The sequence below is a fragment of the Ovis canadensis genome, chromosome 1, assembly GCF_042477335.2.
Source record: "Ovis canadensis isolate MfBH-ARS-UI-01 breed Bighorn chromosome 1, ARS-UI_OviCan_v2, whole genome shotgun sequence".
Lineage (NCBI taxonomy): Eukaryota > Metazoa > Chordata > Mammalia > Artiodactyla > Bovidae > Ovis > Ovis canadensis.
The window spans coordinates 74,585,564-74,611,443 of record NC_091245.1 but is presented as its reverse complement, the minus strand read 5'-3'; the positions used below and the strand labels follow the sequence as shown (position 1 = coordinate 74,611,443).

Below are 25,880 nucleotides of genomic sequence, written 5' to 3'. Positions count from 1 at the left end.
TGTCCTCCTGAAAAGCAGTTACCATCTTTCAAATTAAAAAAAAAAAAAAAACAGCTGGTTTATTTTCACAGCATCTAGATTTATTTATGGTATAAAGTCATAGAATTGTATTATTATTATTCCTTTCCCACCCTGGCAGAGAATAAACATGAATTCAGAAGCACAGTGGAGTGAAAACAAAGAAGAGAGAGAAAAGGCAGCAGAGAAAGACAGAAAAGGTGAATACAGAGCTACAGAAGTGTTTATTGAGCATGCTACAGAGGTAAGCAGAGTACACACAAAAGGAAATTAAACAACCATCAAACCTCCCAACTTTGTTAGAAAATTAATTTTTAATTGTGCCGCTTTCAAACTATACTGAATTTTACATTTCTAAAGATGTAAAAACTCAACTAATAGAAAATATACATGACCATTCTGTCTACATAGATAACAGAATCTATGAATCTTGAAACTAAGTACATCAATTTCAAAAAAGTATTGGTCATTTAAACAGAATCAACAATTCAGATTGACAAGAACTGTTCAAATTAATTTGACCTGTAGATTCTGAGCCATGTTTTTATTAAAGTCAGATCTATTCCTAAATACAAAATATTTTGAAGATTTATTAAAACTGAATATTACAATGCAAGGTAAATTAAGACTAAAGGCACATAAACTTTGGTCCCACCTGGTTGTCAGTTTTAGAAAACTGCCACAAAATTAATCTTCCTGCATATTTTCGCAGTACACTTTCTTTTATCTTTGAAAAATACATGCACCAGTTCCTGAACTAGCTAGACCGGTCTGCACATGCTCAGAAATCCACAACCATATTCCAAATCTTAATTACAAACTAAGGATGGCAATATATATTTAAATGCACATAAGTCATGTCAACTTCAAAACATCTACGAAAAATATTCAGCCACAAACAAGACATTACTTAGTGCTGACATTTATATGATACGTCCCACAAGAGTGTGTACAAAAAGGTTAAGATTCCACAATGCTTTTCCACATAGGGCTCAAACTTACAGAAATCACTTTGTTGTCTTAAGAAAGTAATACTCTGCATCTTGTTAATTTTAACTAATGCCTACATTCATAACTGAATCTAGACCAGAATTGTGAGATACAAAAGGCCAATGTTTTTTTAAAGCAATAAAGCCTAAGGTAGTAAAAACTGAAAAAATAAAAAATGCTGCTTTATTCTTTCAATATCATGTATCTTATTTGATTAAATAAAGAAATATGACAAGCCGATAATTCAAAATAAGTTCCAAGCAGGAGGGAAAAAAAACTTAACCTTTTTACACACCCCTGCCTAAACATATTGTTAATTCCCATTTAACAATGTGCCCTAGACAACCAATTCCTTTTTTCTAGTAAATGCACAACAGCAACACTAGTTTCCTTTTTAAGGCACGTATGTCAACTAAGTTGAAAAAGGAAAGTAAAATTAAACTAAAATTTCAAACAGACAAAAATGGCTTCCCTACAGAACAGATGAAAGAGAGCAGTTAATAACTCTGCCTTTACATACGCCATTTCATTTTATAACCAAGGAATGATAACAGCACGGGAAAAAAAAAAAAACAACAAAATCAAACTCTGGTCCCCACTTTTCTGAACAGTCAATAGGTGATGACACCAAACAATGTGATTCACCCTCAATCTTCATCTCCCCCCTTTTTTAAATTGTTGACTTGGAGAAAGACACTCTCAGATGATGGTTTTCACCAAGGTTATAATTATGAAGATCAATCAAGGCCTGAATAGCTTCTTCCACTGTTGCCATCTGAAGAAGAGCCATTTTGTGATCTCTTCTGAAACAAAATTATGAAATTAGATACTTCATAAAAATCAGAACGGCTTAAATACTTTTGCTCACTTCAGGATCAAAAGATATCTAGAAATGAAAACAACTACTTGAAGAAAACTTTTACTTCTATCAAGTCACTAATTTAAAGACAAGAAAGCTTGCTTACTGAAAAAACTTAAATGCTTTCACAGTGCCCCCAGTGTTAGCAAACAGTGTTCGGAGATCTTCTTCTGCTACTGAAGGACTGGGAAAATTAGATGGAAAAAAAAGTAAAAACATTATTAAAAAAATTTTACATTTTATTCCTAAAATGTATATCCTTAATAAACTACTCCGTCTTTAATACTTACGGGATATTGGATAGGTGAAGGGTTGCAGAAGGAGGGAAAATATTCTGAAAATTTTTGGATCCAGGTTTCTTAAAACGATGCAATGGGGAATTACCAAAATCTTTTGTTAGCCCTTGATCATCAAGTCCCTCTCGAGGTAGTTGTACAGTCTGATGTTTAGACAGAGTAACACGAATAATTTTTCCATACATCTTCTGTCCATTAAGATGATTCATGGCTATAAAGAGGAAGAATGCCTATTAATAAACAATATCAATATTCAAAGCAAAAATATTACAATAGTTCTTAGAATAGTTGAAATACCTAATTTTGCTATGGTTTTATTTTTTTTTAATTTTTTTATTTTTTGCTATGGTTTTAAAATAAATCATGAATTTACAATAGCCACTGGTGACAAAACAAATTCATTTGCACTCAACAAGGCACTGAGGCAAAGAAGCCAGCTTCTTTCATGGAATGAAAATCCAGAATGAGTATCTTTCTTGACAGTCCTGCTCATAATGCCCAAGAAACTTTAACTTTTTCTCCCTTCTGCTCCATATCCTAATTGCCAAGTCCTATGAAACCCTTTCTCCTACTTATCCTCAAATTCATCTATTTCTACACTTTTCACTGCCATTACTTTTTATCTTTATAACTCAAATCAGTCTTCCAATCTGTCTTTTTGGATTTTTCTCTATGTTCCTCCATTTTATACAAATCTATGTCACTACCTGCTTAAAATCCTTAGGGATGAAGCCTCAACTTATTCTTCAACATGTCTTGTACATTTCTCAGTCTGACCCTAACATCTTTATTAAGCCTCCCTGAATAAATATTTTATTGATGATTTATAATACTAGTAACTTTGTTAGTGTTGAGAATCAAAGGATAAGATAAAAACCATCCTGACCCTCATGGAATTTACAGTATCTTAGTACTATCTTCCTTATACTTAAGTTTTCAGATGTACAAAACATTTTTTTTTAAACAAATACTAGTATTTTGCCTTTAGCCTGGTGCATGCTTTTCTATTTATAACAATTTCCTATCTCCTACACTAACTTTCCTAAGCTATTTGTCAGTGTTACTTCCTAGGACCCTTTCTTCACTCTTCAGAAAAGGTTCAGAACCTTACTAGATAGTTCCAATACAGTTCTATTTCTTTTTATAAATTCATCACATTTTAATTATTATCCTCCTTCAGACTGTAAGATAACATGAAAGCGGGAACAAGTGTCTCTACCCCAGCACACAGCACAGTGCCTAAACACAGAACACCACATGCCTACTTCTTGAGGCAGCAGTTGGGTTACTTTTGAACTAAATGAACTGGTCTGAGATTAGAGAACAGTTATACGTTTTATGTTTTATTCAAGTAGTCACAACTGAAGAAAACCATGTCATAAGTCATATAGTTTAGCTAAACTGAACGTCTATTTGACTACTCAAATCAAAGTATTAGCGTATTAACGACAGAGAGGTAAAGACAATATGGAAGAGCAGGGAACTGAGAACAAAATCCCTACTCTCAAATGTTTTTAATTTGATTAGTACACTACAGTACACAGTCTGACACAGGAGATACCCAGAACTTGTTAAATCCATGCATCTTGTCATACTTACTTGTATAGAATAAACCAGTTAAATATAAAACAGGTCTGAAAAGGAAAATGCTATAAAAGTATAAGGTACCATTCTGAAAAATCTTTTTCATTTATAGCATCCCTAATTTGTAAAGACAAATTTACGCTTCCAGTTACAAGATAAAGAGGTACTAAGGATGTAATGTACAACATGACAAATATATTTAACACTGCTGCATGTTATAAATACTCCCTCTAGAGCACATTTTGCTAGAGAGTAGGTAAAGATCTATTATGAAAAACTAAGTATACTTTAGAGATGGCAGCTACACATGAACTAAAAACAGTTGAGGCTCTTTTTTAAGTTGTTCTTGAAAATATGAATTGGAGAAATAAGATAATTATTTTAACAAAGAACTACTCTTTGATATTTTCTGAGAATTCATTTAATCACTGAAGATCAGTACACTATTTCAAACATAATTTACAAATTCTATTCTTCCTAGACTACCTAATTTATAAAAATTCTAGTATATTAATTAAATAGGCTATCATAGAAATGGAAGCACCTTTAATGTCTGCAAATTTTAAAATTCTGGTCTAAAATGATTTAACAAGGCCTCTAAGATTTGCAATAATTCCATTCACACTTGAATACTACTGACTATACCTTGCCACTTCTCCCTCCCATACTACTTTCTGAATATAAAAATATTGCTTATATTATAAAACAACTGAGTATTTCCCAAATAGAGTCCCATGAAAACCAAAAAGAAGAGAGTCCATAAACAAAGTATATTATATTAAAAAAAGTTTCACTGATTTTTTTTCAATAGCACATACTAGTTTTGCATAGGATTTGTGTGTGTTTTAAAGGCATTAATGGTGTGAGTCCATATTTTTATGGACATATACTTCAAGAAAGCAAAATCTAACCTAGCAGCAATGAGAAATTTGCCACTACATATAGTCCCAAAACTACATCATGCTATTAGTAAGCAAAGCTTTAGTGAAAAGATAAAAATTTTATCTTTTATAATTTATAAAAATTAGGGATAAAAGATTTTAAAATAAATACTGTTAGGCAGTGAATTGCATTATCCCAAACTTCATATACTGAAGCTTTAACCCCTCAATGTGACTATTTGGAGGCAGGGCCTTTACTGAGGGAATTTAGGTTAAAAGAGGTCATAAGGGTGAGGCCCTAATCCAGTAAGACTGATGTCCTTGTACAGGAAAAGAATCAGCACCTTAGAGGCTGAGGAAGGTTCCCAGGAAAGGCCATGTGAGGACATATGGAGAAGGGAGCTGGTCTGCAAGCCAGGAAGAAAGTCCTCTCCAGAAACCACATCTGTTCTCACCTAACTACTAGTCTCCAGAACTTAAGAATAAATTTCTGTTGTTTTAGTCACTCAGTTTGTTGTATTTTGTTATGGCAGCCCAAGCAGACTAATACAAGCACAGTAAAAATTAAAGCATCACTTATTTAAACAGTCCTTATATAAGAAACCAAAAAGTATCCAGAAGAATTTGATTGAACAGGTACTTGTATCCCTTATTTATAAGGGTAATGTGGAAAGACTGAAAGCAAAAGGAGAAGGGGGTGGCAGATGATGAGATCGTTAGATAGCATTACTGATTTAAAGGACATGAATTTGACCAAACTCTGGTAGATAGTGGAAGACAGAGGAGCCTGGTGTGCAGAGAATCGAACACCACTTAGCGAATGAACAACCACCACCACCACCCACATCTCACACAATGAGAAAAAAGAAATCAAACAATTGAGAATGCTCTGTCAACTATGAAACACTGTAAAAGGCTTCTTATAAAGCACATAACAATAATGGCAATGACTATCCCTAACCAGAATACAGAAGTGTACATAAGCAGATAAAAAAGAAAGGAATAATGAGCATCTATGACATCATCAAGGAGCTTCCCTGGTGGCTCAGATGGTAAAAAATCTGCCTGCAATGCAGGAGGAGACCTGCTCTTGATCCCCGGGTCAGAAATATCACTGGAGAAGGGAATGGCAACCCACTCTAGTATTCTTGCCTGGAACATTTCAGGGACAGAGGAGCCTAGCAGGCTATAGTCCATGGAGTCGCAGAGAGTCATAGAGGATTGAATAACACACACACACACAATGACACAATCAGCACTTTTATATAACTTCCACTAAAGACAGACATCTCCATTTTTTAAAATGGAAAGCCAGATATATAAAATTTTATACATTGCCTGCTGCTGCTAAGTCACTTCAGTCATGTCCGACTGTGCGACACCATAGACGGCAGCCCACCAGGCTCCTCCGTCCCTGGGATTCTCCAGGCAAGAATACTGGAGTGGGTTGCCATTTCCTTCTCTAATGCATTAAAGTGAAAAGTGAAAATGAAGTCGCTCAGTCATGTCTGACTCTTAGCAACACCAAGGACTATAGCCTACCAGGTTCCTCCGTCCATGGGATTTCCCAGGCAAGATACTGGTGTGGGTTGCCAGCAATACATTGCCTGGGCTACCCTAATAGCTGGTAAGAAACTGAATTTCAAACTTCTATCTGATGCCAAGGCTAAAAGGTCTGGTTTATCATGCTGTTAGTCTGTGAATCTCACTGGATATAATAGCAAAAATACACTAGTTTCTACACCAAAAATGGCAAATTTCAAAATTAATAATGTGAGTATACACGGTCTGAAGTACCATCCTCCCCGAATCTTAATGAACAGAATTATAAGCTAACATCATCCTGACATTTACAGTCAATCACACTGTGAATATGCAACTACCTTCTGGATTTATCTGATTTGACTTTGTGCATGAAATTGAATGAGATGCTAATTAAGTGATCAATTATTTATCTAATAATATAAGTGCAACTTGTTGAAGTACATTTTAAGGTTCCAAAAAGGATTAAAGTGGGGCATCTGGTTTAAGTTTTTCATTTTATAGTAACCTGGAATCTCTAAATTACACTTCATGTCACTCTTTACTAAGTTCTGTCAAATACTTTCAAATGACCTTAGAAGAATTAAATTAACATGGTGTTAATCAGGATTCCATGGACTATATTAACAGTTAACTTCAACTATAGGGAGTAACCAGAAATGAAAAATGCTAAGAATCTTTAAATACGTTTATCATAATTCTTAGGTGAAACTGTTATTTCAATCTTGAAACCAAAACCTTTTTCCATTAAACTCCAAGCAAGAAATGGTAAGAGAATAGCAAAAATACAAATATGTTCATCATATACAACTATTCACGTTAAAATATGAAAATTAACATGACACTGTGAACCTTGGCTATTAATAAATGGTTTCTTCCTGATATAAAGGAGTTTGTTTTTATTCACAGGTTTACATTATACATTTGAAATCAGACTGAAGCCGTATAGATGACACATAGTTTAATCTTACCCAGCTGTGACTGGTTTCCATCAGCCATCTGTATTAGAGCACTGTCTTTCTTATTGTACAAAATCTTCACACGCTGCACATCTCCATAAACACCTTTTTTGGAGCCACAGAGAGGTAATCCAAAAATGGAATTAATTTTTACATGCAAGTCAGCTAAAGATTATCTTTCTGACATATTAATGAAACATTCAGACATCAACATGATCACTCATTCAAACTCATCATTCTCACAAATGAATAAAGAAGATCAAGATTTTGAACAGTGAATTTTGAAAAGAATAATTTCTGATAAACCCTCAAAGCTATGTGAATGATATTAAATTAAAGACCATGCAAAATAAATCAGCATGCATTAAAACAAATTTTGTGTCTATGGAAAGTTTTAAATAGCAAAGAAAAATAGCAAAAGATTTACTATTCAACTTTAAGCCAAAGTGCTAGCTACAAATAAGAATTAAGGTGAAACAAAAATCAAATCAATAATAAAAGTATAGTGCTAACAATAACATACCGAAGAGGGTAAACAGACTTTGGGGCGTAACCATCTTTAGAAGGAGAGAAGAGCAAGCAGCGTAAGACAAGAAGAGAGAAGAGTCGAGGAAGAGCGGAGATGAACAGATCATCCATAACGAAGGGTGGTTCCCGCAGAATGGTGAGGTGGTCATGGATCATGGTTCAAGGCGGTTAATTGGGGCAAGTTGGTCCGAGGAACATTTGTTCAAGCACAGAAGCATGAACATAGGGAATGGAGACAGGGAATGAAGACAAGGACAAGGAAAATAAAGGATAAGACAGGGAAGGGAATGGGCATTTGGGAAAAGACAAGGAAAGGGAAGGTGAACACACAGGGAAAAGGATGAAATGGGGAAGGGAAACAGCAATGCAGAAGAAAAAAATAAGGAATTGGGGAACAAAAAAAAAATAAAATATAGGTCAGTACATAGGAAATGCAGGATTTGGTCAGAAAATGGTTGGTTTATGTACTGTACAAGAAAAACTGAGTAAAATGTAGTCATCCAAGACAAATATGGGTAAAGTACATCTATATCAAAGAGTAAATTACAGCATTTCATCTCAACATAGGGAAGGAAAGCATGCATAGGAATTTTAAACTTTGAACTTTTAACTGCATAAGCATGGCTGGTTATGAAATGCAGGCAAAATTCTTAAAAAGAAAAACAAAGGCACTCTGATTCAAACATTTTAGCATGCACAACTGTGAATGACTACAGTATTCAATGATAAAATAGCTTAACGTTCATATTAACAGAGGCCAATTAAAAATGAAATATTCAAATTAAACATCATAAACTAATACATTGAGCTTCCCACATTTCATACCAGCTTCCATAGCAATCAAAATAAAATATACCAGACATAAGATGTACAACTAAAGAAAATAACTCAGCAATACATTTTATTTAACAGGGTGGGAGGGGTTTGGGGAGAGGTAAAGTTGAAAAATATTTTTAGAAGACAATGACTAATAACTGCAAAGAAAAAATTACTAAGAAAGACTGGAAGAGTGCCTCGTCAAGATCTTTGGAAGAACCTTCAAAGAAAAATGTATTAGAGTAGTTCACATAAAATAAGATTTAAAAAAATGCAATGACACATAAGCATGAAATGAACAAGCAAATAATTAGAAAAGGCAAAGAGCAAAATTGTTTTACAGTTACATCTGCAAATTAGATATTTGCCTTTGAGAACAACAAAAAGATAAAAAGCCAAACTACAGTACTTCACCATATTTTTCTTAGGAAAAATAGGTAGTTAGTTTAAAAATATATATATATATTAAAAGAGATATGACTAGCTACAGAAATAAAGTATTACCTAAACAAGTACATAGATTTTATTTGGAAGTAGAAACACACAGAAAATACTTTGACTAATGAATGTACATAAAAAGAAAGGCAAGTGCAAAATGAAATAAACATGAAAAACTTTCACAAATGAAATGGAGTTAAAAAATAGACATTAGAAAATTATTTTACTAACCTCTTCATTTAAATTGCTAACCAACAGGACTGTATTGCCACCAGCTGAGACTCCAGGCATACCCACTCGGCCAGCAGCAGCTGCAGCAGCTGCTGCAGCAGCGTTTGGAATAGCCAAAGGACTCAGAGCTCCTGGAACAGCTGCAACAGGAAGCCCTAATTTTAAAATAAAGCATATTTTACGAAACACACACAAGTCGTTTACAAAAACCAATTTAAGCACGATGGCTGATGGCTTGGGGCTGACCGTTCCAAATGGTTCCTGAAAGTTAATTTTTATAACATTTAGAAAAATTGGTTGTTGTAAGTAGCAGAGAAAATTCACTGGTTTCAATGAAATCATTAAGTATTAGAACCAAGGTACATACCTGTATTATGTCACAAATTAAATATATAACATTCCATTTCCTATGGAAAAGCAAACAAAGCAAAAAGAATGTACTTCCAAGTCAGAGACTTGTAAAATTCACTTCCACGGTTCACACAGTGAGGAGTCAAATCTAAAAAAAATAACAAGTGCTATCTTCTTCATACACTTACTTGAAATCAGACAATTATAGCTCACAAAACATATACAGCAAATCCTTCATTCTTAGAAACAAATCACCCTGAACATACATTATATAATGTATTCAACTGACCTAAAGAAAATCTTAGCAAAATTTGACTTCCTTAATTCCATACTCAGGTAGGTATAAGTTTTTTAAACACAACACTTGCCCCACAGAAAGAATAAGAAGTCAATATAGCGCACCAGCATTTTCCTATGCTTTACCTACCAGTGTGAACATTTCCTTCTTATTTCTAGCGTTCTACTTTCCAGTCTTTATTGCTCTGTCATCTTCAGGATTCTTCATTTATGCCAAAGAATTCCCTTTGTCTCAGCATCTTTAATCTACTTTTCAACAATTAATAAACTTTGATTCCTTTCATTCCTTATACTCTTACACACTAGCTTATTTCTTAATAAATATTAGTTTACTAAAGAAACAAATTACATGTTTTTTTTTTCTTCCCATGATAAAGGAGATAAACATTCAACCTATATAAAATTAATTCATGACATACCTGGTAGAACTGGCCCTTAGTACTGTTGTCCCATAAGTTCATGTTTTATTTCTTCTTTTCAGCTTTCTTGTACATGTCATAAGGATGTACTGTTAACTCTGGTGTCAGATCTTACTCTTTTAGCCAAGTTTGTTTATGTGTTTACTTTACAGAAACTACTAAGACCTTTTATTGGCAGGCTGAAGCTTCTTCAGGATTGACAATTCTTAGCCTCTTTAGTTTTCGACTTGGAAAAATTTTCTCTCTGATTTGCTTTGATCTTTACTGAGCACCTTTCATCAGTGGAATGGTGTTTCTCATATATATTCAAGCTCTGGGTGAGTTTACAGTTTTTCTCCCCCAATACAATATTTTGGGAGTTCCCCCTTTTTATTATTTCTTCACTTTTATTTTTTAGACTTTTCACTCTTTGTTTTGGAAAATCTCCAGCATATACACAAGTACAGAGACTAGAATAATGAGCCCCATGTATCCATCATAACTGTTTAACAACTACTAACTCAAGGCCAATCTTGTTTCATTTACTCATCAATTTTATTTTTAAAGTAAATGCAGAAATAAGGATCTAATTTTAACACAGAAACTCCTCATATCTAATAATTACTATACATACTAAGTAACCTTTAGCACCTTTTAGTATCTACCACTTATTCTATGGTATTACCAACCTCCATATCAAATACCATAGATCTCATTATACTTCATAGGTTGTTTCCATTTAACATTCAATGGATATCTTAAAATGCTGCCAATGTAACGATACACTCCAAATTCCTATGTACTCACAGTCATTTAGTTCCTGCATACTCTGAGATATGTAGGTTCCCAAATTTATAGTTCTAAGTAAGTTTTCTTTGTTGTTAATTCAAGAAAAACTATTAATTAATGAAACACGTATAAAACATCAATACATTCGATGTATCAGTCTACACACAACAGTCTAGGTAAACAAACACTTCATTTCTATAGAAAACGGTTTCTTCTAAAATATATCTCTACCATGCCAACACACAATTAAACAATCATAAAACTTCACCAAAATATTCAAAGACAATGGAAATTTTGTTCAAAGAAACTTTAAGTCTAGGATTTGTAATGGAGATACCTTGGTAGTAGAATATTACTTAAATCATCAAGCCTTATCATGAAAAAATAATCAGAGAATTGAAAGAATAAGTAAAATTAATTTAAAATAGTAATTAAGAATTAAAGTCTAGGCTAAAGCCCCTTTTTAAGTGTGAAAAACCTGATTTAAAAAAAAAAGCCAGAATGCCAGATTTTAATAAATGTTACACTTTAGTAAAAACGAGACTATTAATTTTCTCATGAAATTTTGTGACTCAAAGCAGATACAATTTACCTCCTTCTAGTAAAGTAGCAATGGAAAGCTTAGCAAAAAGTGGAATGTAAGCTGTGACGTCCCCAATGTTGTTGCTACTGCCCAAATGCTACTTCACAGTCTCCGTATTTCTCCATTTATTCTTACCATGCTACTAAGCCAGATGATCTATCATCTTGCCAAATGATGTTCCTTCATTTTAGGCAGTCCAGAGCATGGTGCAAAACCTTTCAGAGATGAGGCGAGTCACTGTGCTTAGTGCCACTAGCGTGTACTTCTCCTTCACTATTCCTTCTCCCAGGCTGGTAACTTAGAAAAACTATTCAGTCATCTTTTGCAGTTCTAAGTCACTAGAATAGTCTTGCAGTTTTTACTGGACCTTTAAAAGCCTCTGAAGATAGATCCCACAATTTCTTTCAGTATATTCTTCTCTAAAAATTCTGTCAACCAGGTAAATCTTAACATCTGCTACATAAAAACAAAAACCTACAAAGTATTTCATGATGCACTATTTATACTGTAATAATAAACTCTGGAAACAAATTCTGTATTTTTCATAGTAATGTTAACTTTTAGCCGTGAGAGAAAACAATATACTATCTTCCTTTTGTAAAAAAACACATAGAACATGTTATACACATTGCCTCTAATGGATTACTTTTAGCTGTAAAAATAATTTTAACGATTAACATCTTTAAGGTAGCAAACATGCTGTAAAAAACACTATGCATACTGATGATGGGGGATAAAAACACCTGTTTTACTTCTAGGACTGCTATTGTTGTAAGAATCAAGTATCAAAGAGCTTCATATACTGCCAGATGCTAAAGAAAAGGACGGTGTCACAGGGACCCTTTCTATGTGAAATGATTTTCATTAGCTGGGCCACCCAGCATTTTGAGTGATTCAGCCATTTTATAAATTTCCTGTAATAGTTCTGACATGTTACCAGCCATGCCTCCACTGAAACTGATGGCCACACTGCCGTATATCTATCTGATAGAGACTCAAAGTCCATGGGGATGAAGTGATTTTAAGTTATACATCTATCCCTCTATCCCCTCAGGTCACATTCTGCTGAGGCACACACACATTCCTTGTCCATCACAACAGAAGAAAGAATTAAACTGTTTTTGATAACTTCTCTTAAACCACTTGCCAATTTTATCTGTAATTTTTAATAAGCTTATTTTAGAACAGTTAGATTTGTAGAAAAACTAAACATTCTCCAAAGTTCCTATAACCTGGATACCCCTTTCCCCTCATTATTAACATCTTGCAGTAGGTATGATATACTTGCTACAATTCATCAGCCAGTATTAATATGTTGTTATTAAAGTTCATAAAGTATTCAGACTTCCTTAATTTGTATCTAATGTCCTCTTTTCCTGGCTTCCCAGGTGGCGCAGTGGTAAAGAATCTGCCTGCCAAAGCAGGAGACACGGGTTTGATCTCTGGGTTGGGAAGATCCCCTGGAGAAAGAAATGGCAAACCCACTCCAGTATTCTTGCCTGGAAAATTCCATGGACAAAGGAGCTTGGTGGGCTACACTCCATGGGGTTGTAAAGAGTCGGACATGACTGAGCACAGAATGCATTCATATCTTTTATTTCAGGATGCTATGATTAAATTTAGTCATGTCTCCTTAAGGCTCCTCTTGACTATGGCAGTTTTGTCTATGCTTTTTAAAGATACATAATTTGTTTTATCCTTTCATTTCCTATTCTAAAACTTCCATCCAATGTCAATTATACCATCATCTTTTGATCTTATACTTCTTTGCCCTGTTCAAGATATCTATCTGTTGACTGTTATTCTCACATATGACTCAACAGAGGATTGGGTGGTAGGACCTTTGAGGTTTATCCTAATTCATGTAGTACAGGGTCCTGGGTGGGGAGGGCAGTTTTTACAATATATTTCCTGATTTGAAAATAAAAACTTTACCTTTGACAAGAATGACAACTGCTATTCTTTCCTGAAACAGCCCATTCCTCCTCTCCCACCAACTTTCCCTTCAATTTCTATTTTACCCTCTAGAACCCATTTTTCTTTTCTGTCATTAACAATTTCACTTTTATTCAATATGTTCCTCAGAGAAAACGCTTAACTAAAAGCTTGCTTGATCCTAATGAAACTTCTCTTATAACCCTCATTTTTATCTCCCTGAACTCTTCTCCAAGGGAAATAAGGGATGCATTATTCATCCTACTATCCCACCATCCAATGTTACTTCCCAACTGCTGTTCTACTACCACCAATTAGAATGCCTTTGATGTTAATATCATGCAAACATCTCTCATCGAAACAGTCACTGGGATATTGTTTCTCATGACATGAAGACTTTCACACCTTATTTCCTTCTCCTCGCCCAGCTCTTGTCATCCTGCAATCTGTCTGACATGCTGGTCCCATGATTCCTTCTACCTTGATTTTACTATATCAATCTATTTTATCAGCTTCTTCTGCTATATCTTTGACTTTCTTCTTTCGCCATTCATTGCTAACATTTAAATCCTCTTTCCTGACTTCATTCTTCCATCTTCTTGATTCTACTTCTATACCAACCACTTAAGCCGTTTTTAGACTATATGATAAATCCACTTCCCTTTCTAGTCTCCCTTGATTAGACTTTACTATGTAGCTGGAGCATTTTGGCTTACTTGCTACTAATCTGTTAATGCTCTACTATGCCAGGCTTGGATAAATTAAATCTTATATTGTGGACATGCCTTCAGCTGGGTTTGTAAAATATTAAAGTGAAAACACACACACACTCAAAAAGCAACTGAGTCCACATTTTGTTATTCAACATTAGCTGATTTACTAGTCTGTTTTCAAGAATTCCCTAAAAATCCACTAGACTCCTGTACCTGACCCTCATTCTTATGTTCAGCAAATATCTTGGAAGACTGAGATGAGAATTCCCTCAAAATGCTCAACCAATTCACAACTTCTCCCTTCTTTCATCTGTTCCCCTTTCTTTATAAAGATACAAATGGTGAGAAGCAAGAATACAGACTGTAAAAAACTGACAACTTCAGTTCTGGCTCCAACTCTGCTCCTAAATTTCTATGTGAGCTTGACAGAAGTTCCTTTTAGTTCTCACAATGGTCCTAAAAATTTCTATATATTTTGCCCCAACACTTCCATTATTCTCAATCCAATCTACTACAATCAATTCTAGGATTTAAGCTAGCCTTCAAAACAAATACTAGCGAATATGAAATTAGCACTCATTATGTGTCAGGTATTGTGAAAAGTTCTCTGTATGCATTAACACATTTAATCCTCACAACACTAGCCTTAGAATATGATATTACTATCATATCCATGACTAATGCAAAATCTAAGACAGCAAAGCTGAGCCAGATTTTGAATCGAGGATGTCTGGATTTTGAGCCTACCCTCGAAATGATTATGCATACTTCCTTGCTTTTCAACTACCATCCCATTTCTCCTTCCTTCCAAGAGTGTGTTACTTCGAAGAGTAAATATTTTATCATATTTATATTCCTAATTCATTATAATTTGATTTATACCCATTCTTATGAATAAGAATAAACTTTATGGTCACTACTAAACTGAAAAAGCACTTCTAATTTTAATCTTATTTTATCCCTTGATCTCTTGCTTCTTTACTTTTCCCACAACATAAATGTACACTGCTCAAAGTTTTAAGACTTTAGCCCTCCTGCTCTTTTACACTTGGGAATCTTAGACTAAAGGTTTTTTTTTTTTCAGTTTTATTGAGATAATGGACACATAGCACTGTATAAATTTAAGGTGTACAGACAGCATAACGATTTGACTCATACACCATGAGATGATCACCACAGTTAAGTATAGTGAACATCATCATCTCACAGATAAGAACAAGAACAGGAAAAAAATCTTTCTCCTGTAATGAGAACTCTTAGGATTTACTCTAACTTTCATATATAACATACAACAGTGTAAATTATATTTATCATGTAATACTTTATAACCCTAGTACTTATTTATCCTAAAACCAGACATTTGTATTGTTTGGTCCACCTTTATCCAATTTCTCCCCATCCTCAAGCCCTCTGTCTGATCCAATCTCTTTAAACCAAAGTTTCAAGTATCAATCCTCTGGCCTTTCAAATTCTCAACAGCAAAGAACTCTTGCCTAAGTCCTAGGAATGAATTTCCTACTGTCTAGGTACTTCTCAACTTTAACTCCTAGTGAGTCATCATATCATAAATTCTAAGTCTTACTACTTTTATGTTTAATTTTCCTCATGTTTCTTTCTTTCCACTCTCATTTCTATCCCTAGTATAGATTCACAATTTTATCTTACTTAGACTAGTAGTCTCCAGTATAGTCCTTAGGATAGATCCTGTCCCAAACTTAATGCTTTTTCTCCTCACTGCCTTTCATGTTTTCCTATGCCCCTATGCCTCATTCACAACTGAATACTTGTCACTTCCTAAATATGCAAGATATATTCTTCATCACATCTGCTCATGTAGTGTTTTCAAAATCCTTTCTTCTGGACTTCCCTGGTGGTCCAGTGGTTAAGAATCTGCCTGCCAATGCAGGGGACACGGGTTCAATCTCTGGTCTGGGAAGATCCCACATGTTGCAGAGCAACTAAGTCTGTGAACCCCAACTACTGAGCCTGAACTCTAGAGCCCATGCGCCACAACAAGAGAAGCCACCCTAAGGAGAAGTCGCACACTACAATGAAGAGTAGCCCTCACTCACTGCAACTGGAGAAAGCCCTCACACAGCAATGAAGACTTGGCATAGCTGAAAAAAAACAAAAAGTGAAAATAAATAAATCCTGTCTTTATATCCCAACCAAATGGCTTTTGGCCTACAATGCGTTTCAACTCTCTCCTTTGGATGATAAAGTGCCCATCTGATTATACTCTAATACTATAATAACTATTACATATTTCAGTTTGCCTCATAATAGATATATAGTCACATACTTGCTGCCAGATTATAAGCACAGAAATTGTGCAATTTTTCTGAGACCCTATAGTACCCAGCACAGTGCTAAAACCATCAAAAATGCAATGAATGAATTAAGCAGGATGCTACTGAGTTGAGGCAGAATCCTTCTAGGAATGTGAAAAGCTCAGTGCAATTACTTAAGAAGGGTAAGAAAAATTCACAAGGGGGCAAAAAAGGAAAGGAAGACTAGGAGATAAAATACCATTTTAAAATTAACAGGAAAAAGAAATATTGACAAATGAAAAGAGAAATATGAAGCTAGGAAGAACTCACACAAAAAATCTAAATGAAATTTCCTATATGTATCTATTGTTTTCTTGGTGCATCTTTAGAGACTCAAAACCTTCTGCATAATATTTACCTCCTTCAGATAAGAGGTGCATTTCATACTTGGTCACAAATACATACTTTTTCTTCTACTAATTGCAGAGATAGCAGTAATATACTTCAGAAGGCTTTTCTTTTAGTCGTACCACATATACATAATTGTCAACTCTTAAAAGCAAAAATTTTTTAAGATTAAATTTACCATCTGATTTAATTTAGAATTATCTTCTACATCCAAAGGCCTTCGAAGTTGATTACCACTGAACTCAGGCTGTTTAGCTTTAAAAATATGAAGCCAGAATAAATAGGAAAAAATGTTTTCAAATATGTGACAGGCTATCATGGAAAAGGAGAAGGTAAACACGGGATTAATAAAAGAAATTCCTTAAAGCTACAGCTGAGAACAACATAATCAATGACCATAACAAAATCAGTTAAGCAAAGACTATATTATCACCCATTAGGAACTTGGGAATGAAAATTTGCATCCAAGATAGTTAAAAAGCAGCCTATGAATTAACATTTTAGTCCTACAGTTAGGAGTTTATTCCATTTGAGAGTGCTGGTGCATAAGTAAATGCCAACTGATGCATTAATTTTTTCTCCTAATGTTTACAGCCCATTGTATCTTCAAAGTATGCTATTACCATTTCATTTGCTCAGAAGACAAAAAAAAAAAAAAAACTTCAAGATTTAAAACGTTAATTCAAGTATTATTTAAAATATACTAAAAGAATTAAACTCTTTAAAGGTCACTGCTTCAAGTTAATTTGTGATTCACAAGTGAAAACTTTATCCAAATTTAAAAATGAACAATTCAACTTCAGCTCTTGCAACTTCCTTTTTAGAAGAGATATTTTAAAAACTGAAAAAAAAATTTTTTTTTTTTAAATTCAGCCATAGAAAAATAGAGGATAGTTTAATAATCCAAAGAACTCAACGTTTTCTAAAAATGCACACATGAAAAAGTAGGCAAGCTCAACTATGGTTTCTAAACTCTTAGATGTTAAAACAGAAATAAAATGAGAAAATCAAAGTTACTGGATAGGTATTTTCATGAACTTTGGATGAAAAAATTCTGATTTATGTTGAAAATTATAAAATACTGGCTTTTAAATTAGGTAGTTTCTAAAAACTTGTTAGTTTGAGACTCAGTGATATACTTTAAAATGGGTGTGGTTCAGTACTTCCAGGAAATATTTCTAGGATGTTTTCATATTTGTAATTATTTTGGTCTCTTGGAGCTTTCAAATGTGACTGCAGTAAATCAATTATTTGGTGTGATTTTCTGGCCATAACTGTCTTTGCTATAATTAGTCTTATAATGGAATATTATAGATTAGGATTTTGCTAAGTTTAAGATTTTGGTATGTAAATTTTAATGTATATTTTGTGAAAAAATAAAAATATAAATTCAGTTTACTATCTAATATACATATGTATATGAATGACCATATATATACTGGTTTACATATATCATATGTATATGAATGATCACATATATATAAATACACAGGCACACAGCTCCTATTCTGGATCCAATTATAGAGTAGGTATATGAGTAATACTCATATTTGGTTTTATAATCATGAAATAACCAGGTTAAACACTGGATGGACTTGGCAACAAAAAATCTGTCATGGCAACAGAAAATATCTCACTATATATAAAAAGAAGGAAATTAAAACTACAGGCTTACCAATTTACTGTATGTATGACATTATTCTACATGAACTCCATAGGGGGAAAAAAGGCAGGCTAAAAGCCTTAGCTAATCTGTAGCGCATTTCATTTTAATGTTTATTAGAAGGACAGATTGTTGGAGCCACACTGCCTGGCTGGCTCAGGCCCTCACTAATGATGGGAATTGGAGCAAACTGCTAATCAATTTGTGTTCCAGTCTCTAAATCTATAAAATGGGGGCAATAAGGATAAATTTATTTAGGAATGGTGAGGATTAACTCACAAGAGAGTTAAGAATGATGCACTGGCGTATACTCAATAAATGATAGGCTATTATCAATATCCATATGCATCAACCTTTTGGTTCCTGAGATTGGGACAATTCCATTCTAAAGCACAATATTTTAAATGCTTTTGCCTCAAAACATATGAAATGAAGAATTGTAAGCGACAAAGGTGGAATTTAAATAATTACTTTTAAACTACTTTTCTGAAAAGATATTCCTGTGGTAGGAACTATCCCAAAAAGGATCTCCCTAAGGCACTTTGATAGTGGAGCCAAACTTTTATAGAGAGAGAAAACAGTGGTAGGAAAAAAGCTAACCCCTTCTATCAATACCAATCATCCAAAAAACATCACTCCGTAGAAACTGGTATATGTGTATTTCTAAGACTCCTTTTTCACCAGCATTTCTTTCTAGAAAGTGTGAGTCCTTCCTTCAGTCGTGTCAGACTGTTTGAGACCCTGTGGACTACAGCCCGCCAGGCTCCTCTGTCCATGGAATTCTCCAGGCAAGAATACTGGAGTGGATTGCCATTTCCTTCTCTAAAGTATTTATTTACCTATATCACAAAGATGAACTGTAAGTGGCCTTACAATATACCAAGTGGCAATTTTATTCTTTCTAAGCTCTGGTGCTATTGAATGGTTCGGTAAAAACACTGAAACAAACAAGAATTTCCAAGTAGCATTCACCTTTGGAGGATACTGAAACCATAAACAGCTTAAATTTATTACAAAGTATCTACAAACAACACTAAATATATTTTATTTTGTAAAACACATACACAAAAGGAAAATCACAGGCAGCACTTAAATATATTTGTTAAGACAATATTCAATTACTGCTCAATACTAATCTCCAATTTTGTAGTTCCCTGCCCCCATCACTCTATTGTAATGGGATACATGAGACAGTAATGTTTTCACAGAAGATGTATTTTACTGCATGTCTACGGAAACATATTACAAAAGGAACAAAAAGACACAGAGCAAACATACATATGGATACAAGGAAAAAGATGCTAACTTTTTGACTGAATTAGTAACACACTGGTGGAGGGTTCCCCCCCGCACCCCCACCCCACAACACCACAGTTAGTTTTAAGAGAGAAGTGATTTTAGTCCATTAGGTTTTACGAAAAAAGTTTCTATGCTTCCTGGTTATTTCATGGGATGAATTCTTGTTTGAGATAAATATACCTAAATTTGATTAGCTCTCTTTAGTCCTTTAACTCTTTAGTCCTCCTCCATTTTGGGGCCATTAAGACCGAATAATAATAATATAAATAAATTAAAAAACACTCACTTCTAGGGTAAGGTCACCATCTCAAACCACTCTAGGGCTATCAAAATCTGGAAGTAATCCAGAGTTTCAAGTTTAAAGCAGAAGTAGGGAAGAATCTAGTCTGTACCCACTCATACATAATAAACTAAAAACAAAAGCTGGACATAACTTCTTCCACTAAAAATTAGTAAATAAATTCAAGAACTTAACTAACTGTCCTGCACAAACCGTAAAGAGCCCTAAGTTGACAAAGGAACAATAAACACTTTCAACAAATTATTATAGAAGAAATGTTTAACTCAGAAGAAAAATCCAAAATTTGCAACCTCCAAATGAAATAAAGGCAGCAGCCATTAGTCGATACTAAAACCATTAGTAGAAAAATAAAATGGAATGAACAGAATGTCACCACCTGAAATCACAATCTTAATGCATCACTAAAATCACTAAAAGTGACCCAACCATATATTTTATGCTTCCAACTGAGATCACAGGGAACATGTAAGTAACAGAATCTGAATCTCATCAAGCTTTTGGAGCTAGTTTCTTACTTATACAAAAGATGCAGTGGACTGAAGAACAAGCTAATGCTACTATAAAAGGGAATAGCCCGACCAATCCAGACTGTGGCATTTTCTAAAAGGATATAACTAGGTTTCTATAATAAATAAGTCAATGAAACTGAGGGTTGGGTGGCAGGAGAGGACTTTAATAACCTCTATATAAAAATAACCTCTATATTAATAATCTTCAGAATAACAGACACTCAGGAGACACAGCTAACAAATGCCATATGTGGCTCTTGAAAAGATCCTATTCTGAACAAATCAACCCTTAAAAAACGTTTTTGGAGACAATTGGGGAAATTCAAGATGAACTGGGTATTCAACATTAAGAGACCATTCTCAATTTTGGTAAGTTTTATGATCAGATTTTAATTGATTTCCATCAGGTATGGTTGGTAAGAAAATGTCATTATTTTAGAGAAATTATGGAAATGTTTGAGATGACATAATGTCGAGGATTTGCTTTAAAATATAACAGAAAAAATGAACAGCTATAACAAGTGTGGAAACTAGAGAATTGAGATGATGAATATATAGGGTTTATTACATCAGTATATGATAAAAAAAACTTTTAAATAAAAGCTTTTTAAAAAAAATCACCATGTAAATAACCCATTCAAAAAAAAGCGTTCACAAGTCATTTAAAGTAAGTTTTAACATATTAAGTTTCAAAAAAATATTTTAAAAACAAGTTTGCTTGTTAATTTTATATATCATAAACACATAGAAAAGAAAGGCAAAGTAAATTCAATTTAACAGTTAAACTGAACATCTATCAGTGGAACTCTATCAAAGCAGAGTTACAAGGCATGAATAAAAGAAAAGTATTAAAATAGTGGGTCAACAGCTATGAAGAATGTTTTTATAAGAACACTAATAACTGTGCTAAAAAGCTAAAATAAAGCATCTAAAATATTACATACTTTCTCTATAGCAGTAATGCTCAACTCCCACTACATAGAAAAACCATCTTGGAATCTTAAACAATTACAAATGCATGGAACCCCACTTGTAGTGATTTTCAGTCTAGGGTAGGGCCTGGTGACTTTGATGTGAAGGAAAACTGAGAAGCACAGATCTATAAGGGTTACAGATTTACCTAGATGGTTGTTACATCTATTCTCAATCATCAATTATTTTAACATCAAAATATCTTATACAAAGTTTGCTTTTCTTTTAAAACTATATGATGAGAATGGCTGCTCACAGAAGGCTCTAAAGTATTCTTGGAACGTATTAACTGCATTAATTTTTAAAATGTAGATAGCATGATCATGAAAAATTATTTTTAGCAATTTTCTAACAGTGATCCACCCCTTAATAAATTAACTACACTTCTTAAACATGATAAAATGATCATTATAACAACATCTCAATTTATAATCTCAAGGATTTTTGGTCACCTTGTACTTTGATGCAGAATATGAATAACTAATAGTCTGCCACGTTTGTGATTATGTATTTAAACATCAGATTTCTAACTAATTACAAAGCACTCATCTCCATTCTTAAACTGCGTTTGTGACGACACAGTAATTCCTAACTGAAAGAAAGAAGCAGAGAAGCCACATATACATGCTAGTTTTAAAAACTTACTGTGTAAAATAAACCAATTAAAATTTATAATATTGATTTCAAAATGACTAAACTCAGTCAACTGCTTAGATACAAAAATGATACAAAATAAAGTAAATCCCCTTAAGTATTTAGCAGAAAAGAATTATCACCTACTTATCTGTTTCCCTGGTGGCTCAGACAGTAAAGCAGCTGCCTACAATGTGAGAGACTCAGGTTTGATCTCTGGGTCGGGAAGATTCCCCTGGAGAAGGAAATGGCAACCCACTGCAGTACTCTAGGTGGAAAATCCCACGGACGGAGGAGCCTGGTGGGCTACAGTCCATGGGGTCGCAAAGAGTTGGATACGACTGAGTGACTTCACTCACTTTCTTTTCTATCTGTGTTCTTACAGAATTTTTTAAATATAGGGATACCTATAAATTATTTCACTTTGAACAAGTACTGCTTTAGAAAGACTCAAGCTGAAAATGGATCCTATCAATATTAGTTTGTTGTAATCTGAAGTCACCTGACTGATACCAATGAATGCAAATAAACAGAGAAAAAAATTTAGTTACCATTCCAGAAGGTATGACCTTACTAAAGCAATATTGCATGTCACTAGTCACTACAGTGTCTGCTGACTACTTTACAAAGTAAAATAGTAAGTAATTCTTCATAAAGATTATACTATCCACCAAAGGTGAGTGAAGGGGGCGGGGGTACAAAAAAAGTTACCTTAATGTCCTATAAATGGAAATATTTGGATTATGATGAATTATTTTAAAGCATCTTTTTCCATAACCGGCCAACCTACAGTAACAGAATAAAGCTGAATGCTTAGCTCATAAAATATGAGCAAAATATCCTTAATATACATTTAACATGTGTTGTATATTCCAAAAGAAAGAATCCACACAACCAATTCAGATTTGTAAATATCTCATGAACATTTAGAAATTATAAACTAGTTCATAAAATGGTAAAAATTAAAATAATCTGACATCCTTATTAATACCCTAGCAAATAAAAGTATTAATACTCAATGCTGAACAGGAAAAAGTAGAATAGCCAGCCTCATATACCATGTATGTTAAATTAATTATCACCATTCTGGAAAGAAATTTGAAACAAGAATCACAAGGCTTTAACATTTCTTTGACACAATGATTCTAGTTCTAGAATCTAGTCTAAGTAAATAAAGAACAAAAATGTTACATACAGGTATTGGTGGTCACAATGCCATTTATATTAATGAAAAGCATGAAGGGAAACTAAATGTCCAACATAAATCCAAAAGTAGTATATATCCATTAGCAGGCTATCTTGCTATTGTAATTACTGTTTTTCAAAAAAAAAAAAAAAACCTCAATAAAATGACAAACACAAAACTGCAAATAGTGTGATTTTAGTTTTTGACAAATATTTACATAACAAGAAAAAATATATCAAAATATAGGTAGTTATCTCTTATGAATTATAAATAAATTCCTTTATTTGATTTTTAGAATTTATAACTCACCTTTCAAAAACTATTTGAGGATATTTAAAATTTTAAAAATCCCAGTGAAAACCATTAAAACATGTAAACAATGAAGTCATTTAATAAAGGAAGACGAATTCACATATTTTCACCCCAAAATATTTTTCTATGTTGACACTATATGGTAGTTTAAGTGTGCAAAAGGTATTATGTTTAAAAAAAGTATATACCGTTATTACAAAATACTTTATTGCTAAAAAAATGCTAACTATCATCTGACAATGCTGGGCTGCCACAAACCTTCAATCTGTAAAAGAACACAGTATCTGTGAAGCACACTGAAACAAGGTATGCCAGAATATTATATTTAAATCTTCAAGACAGAGCAGCAAGAAGACACCAAATTAATTTACTAAAAACTGAGCAACTTTACTCACATTCTTTTAATGCAAAAATGTAGAACACTTGAGAAATGATAAAAGCACTGAATAAGACAAAAGTTAGTTATGCTAGGACTATATAATCTTTTATGAGAAAGATTTCTTATTTCTTATTACTTTAAAAAAGAATTCCATGAAGGTCATTACAAGAAAAATGATAAATTCCATAGACAAATCCATGACTCTACCCAGAATCCAAAAAACATACATGAATTCATCAACTAGCCCTTCCAATGGGCAAATACACATAGCTCTTAGGGTCCAAGGAAGTGATTATGTGTCTAAGAAAGTCCTATGTTTGAAACTAGCTGAAATTTCTCAGTCTTTTACCATTGTTTCTTTAATGAGTTGAACATAAAATTTTACACTTCTTAGGAACACGATAAAATCTTCACATCATCTTCTACTTTGGTTATTTTAAGAATTAAATAATGTATTTGCCAAGTACCTTGCAGAACCCCTGGGATCTAGAAGCTATTCAATAAATGTTGATTTTTGTCTTTTCTATAAGTTCTATCAGTAAAAAAATTAAGAATTCATAGTAACAATTATAAGCAAAGGCCATGTATCATTCACTACTGTTTCATTCTAGACTTTAAAAAAATGGTACACCATAAAATAGTTAGTATTATTTACTTACAAGCCAAGTTGAGGAAATAAAGCTTTAAACTAAGCCCACATACTGATAGAGATTCTCTCAGGAAAGAATGTTATCAACCTAAAGAATTCATTATGATGATCAACTGCTATAACTTCTGCAAGTTGTATTAGACAATCAGAATAAGGGGTCAGTTTTGTCTAAAATTATCAGAATTAATTTCAAATATCAAATGCTTCTCTTGTGCATTAGTGTCTCTCTGTTCATAGATGATGTATCACTTATATAACATATTTATAAATGGATAACACGTTATATTTCCACACTAAATAAGTATTTCTAAAAATTATTTTAATGCCTTTTCTTTTTAAATTAATGAATATAAGCTCAGCTTATATTCATCAAACTCTGGGAGACAGTGGAGGACAGAGGAGCCTGGCATGCTACAGTCCATAGGGTCACAAAGAGTTGGACAATACTTAGCAACTGAGTAACAGCAATAAGATAAACAGTAAGAACAAGTTTGCGATTCATCAATCTTAGGTTCCATATGTCCAGAAACATTCATTTAATGATAATCTTACAAACTTCAGAAACCAAGAATTTCCTGAATACATCAAAAAGAAACTAAAATTTCATCTGAAGTTATAAATCACTTACTTTACTTACAAAACATTTTCTGTTATTTTTTCTTCATCTTGACTCTGTCAACTATTAGTTGCAAATATTTGTGGTTTTTTATTAGGTGGGTCAAACCCATTGCTGAATGAGGTGAAATATAATAACTAAGACAAAATGCAAATAAACACCAAAATAAATTTTATATAAAATTCTTCCTAGGTAAAACTGTGTTTTAAGACTACAATATGCTTTGAAAAATCCATACACCTACTCCCATTATATGCTGCCTCTGTTAACTTTCTGGGTTTTTCTGTGCAGGGCTAAACTGAAACCATCAGACTGGTTTACCAATCTACCTGAAACAATTAAGACTGAATATGCACAATGGCCTCTAGATAGCAAGACTTTAAAGTGTAAATGTTTTATTAAGAACTCAACAGTATTTTTTCATTAGAGCTTTTCCTCTTCTATTTTGGGAGAGAAGATAAGATAGGTGAAAGGA

At 33.4% G+C, this 25,880-nt stretch overlaps 1 protein-coding gene across 5 annotated transcripts in view; it reads right to left on the bottom strand.

The window, feature by feature from the left end:
• Positions 1 to 313: 313 nt before the first annotated feature.
• The window catches only part of PTBP2 (polypyrimidine tract binding protein 2), an 84,070-nt gene continuing 58,503 nt past the window's right edge, over positions 314 to 25,880 (bottom strand). For 2 of the 5 annotated variants that reach the window (XM_069573641.1, XM_069573643.1), the window contains exons 9-14: positions 9,143 to 9,282; positions 7,653 to 7,686; positions 7,142 to 7,234; positions 2,158 to 2,374; positions 1,974 to 2,051; positions 314 to 1,811 (exon numbers count right to left, since the gene is read on the bottom strand). In XM_069573641.1, coding sequence (XP_069429742.1) covers positions 1,679 to 1,811; positions 1,974 to 2,051; positions 2,158 to 2,374; positions 7,142 to 7,234; positions 7,653 to 7,686; positions 9,143 to 9,282 — 695 coding nt within the window. In that variant the 3' untranslated portion in view covers positions 314 to 1,678. Of the gene's footprint in view, positions 1,812 to 1,973; positions 2,052 to 2,157; positions 2,375 to 7,141; positions 7,235 to 7,652; positions 7,687 to 9,142; positions 9,298 to 25,880 lie in introns of all 5 variants that reach the window. The other 3 variants (XM_069573639.1, XM_069573640.1, XM_069573642.1) reach the window with 3 other exon arrangements.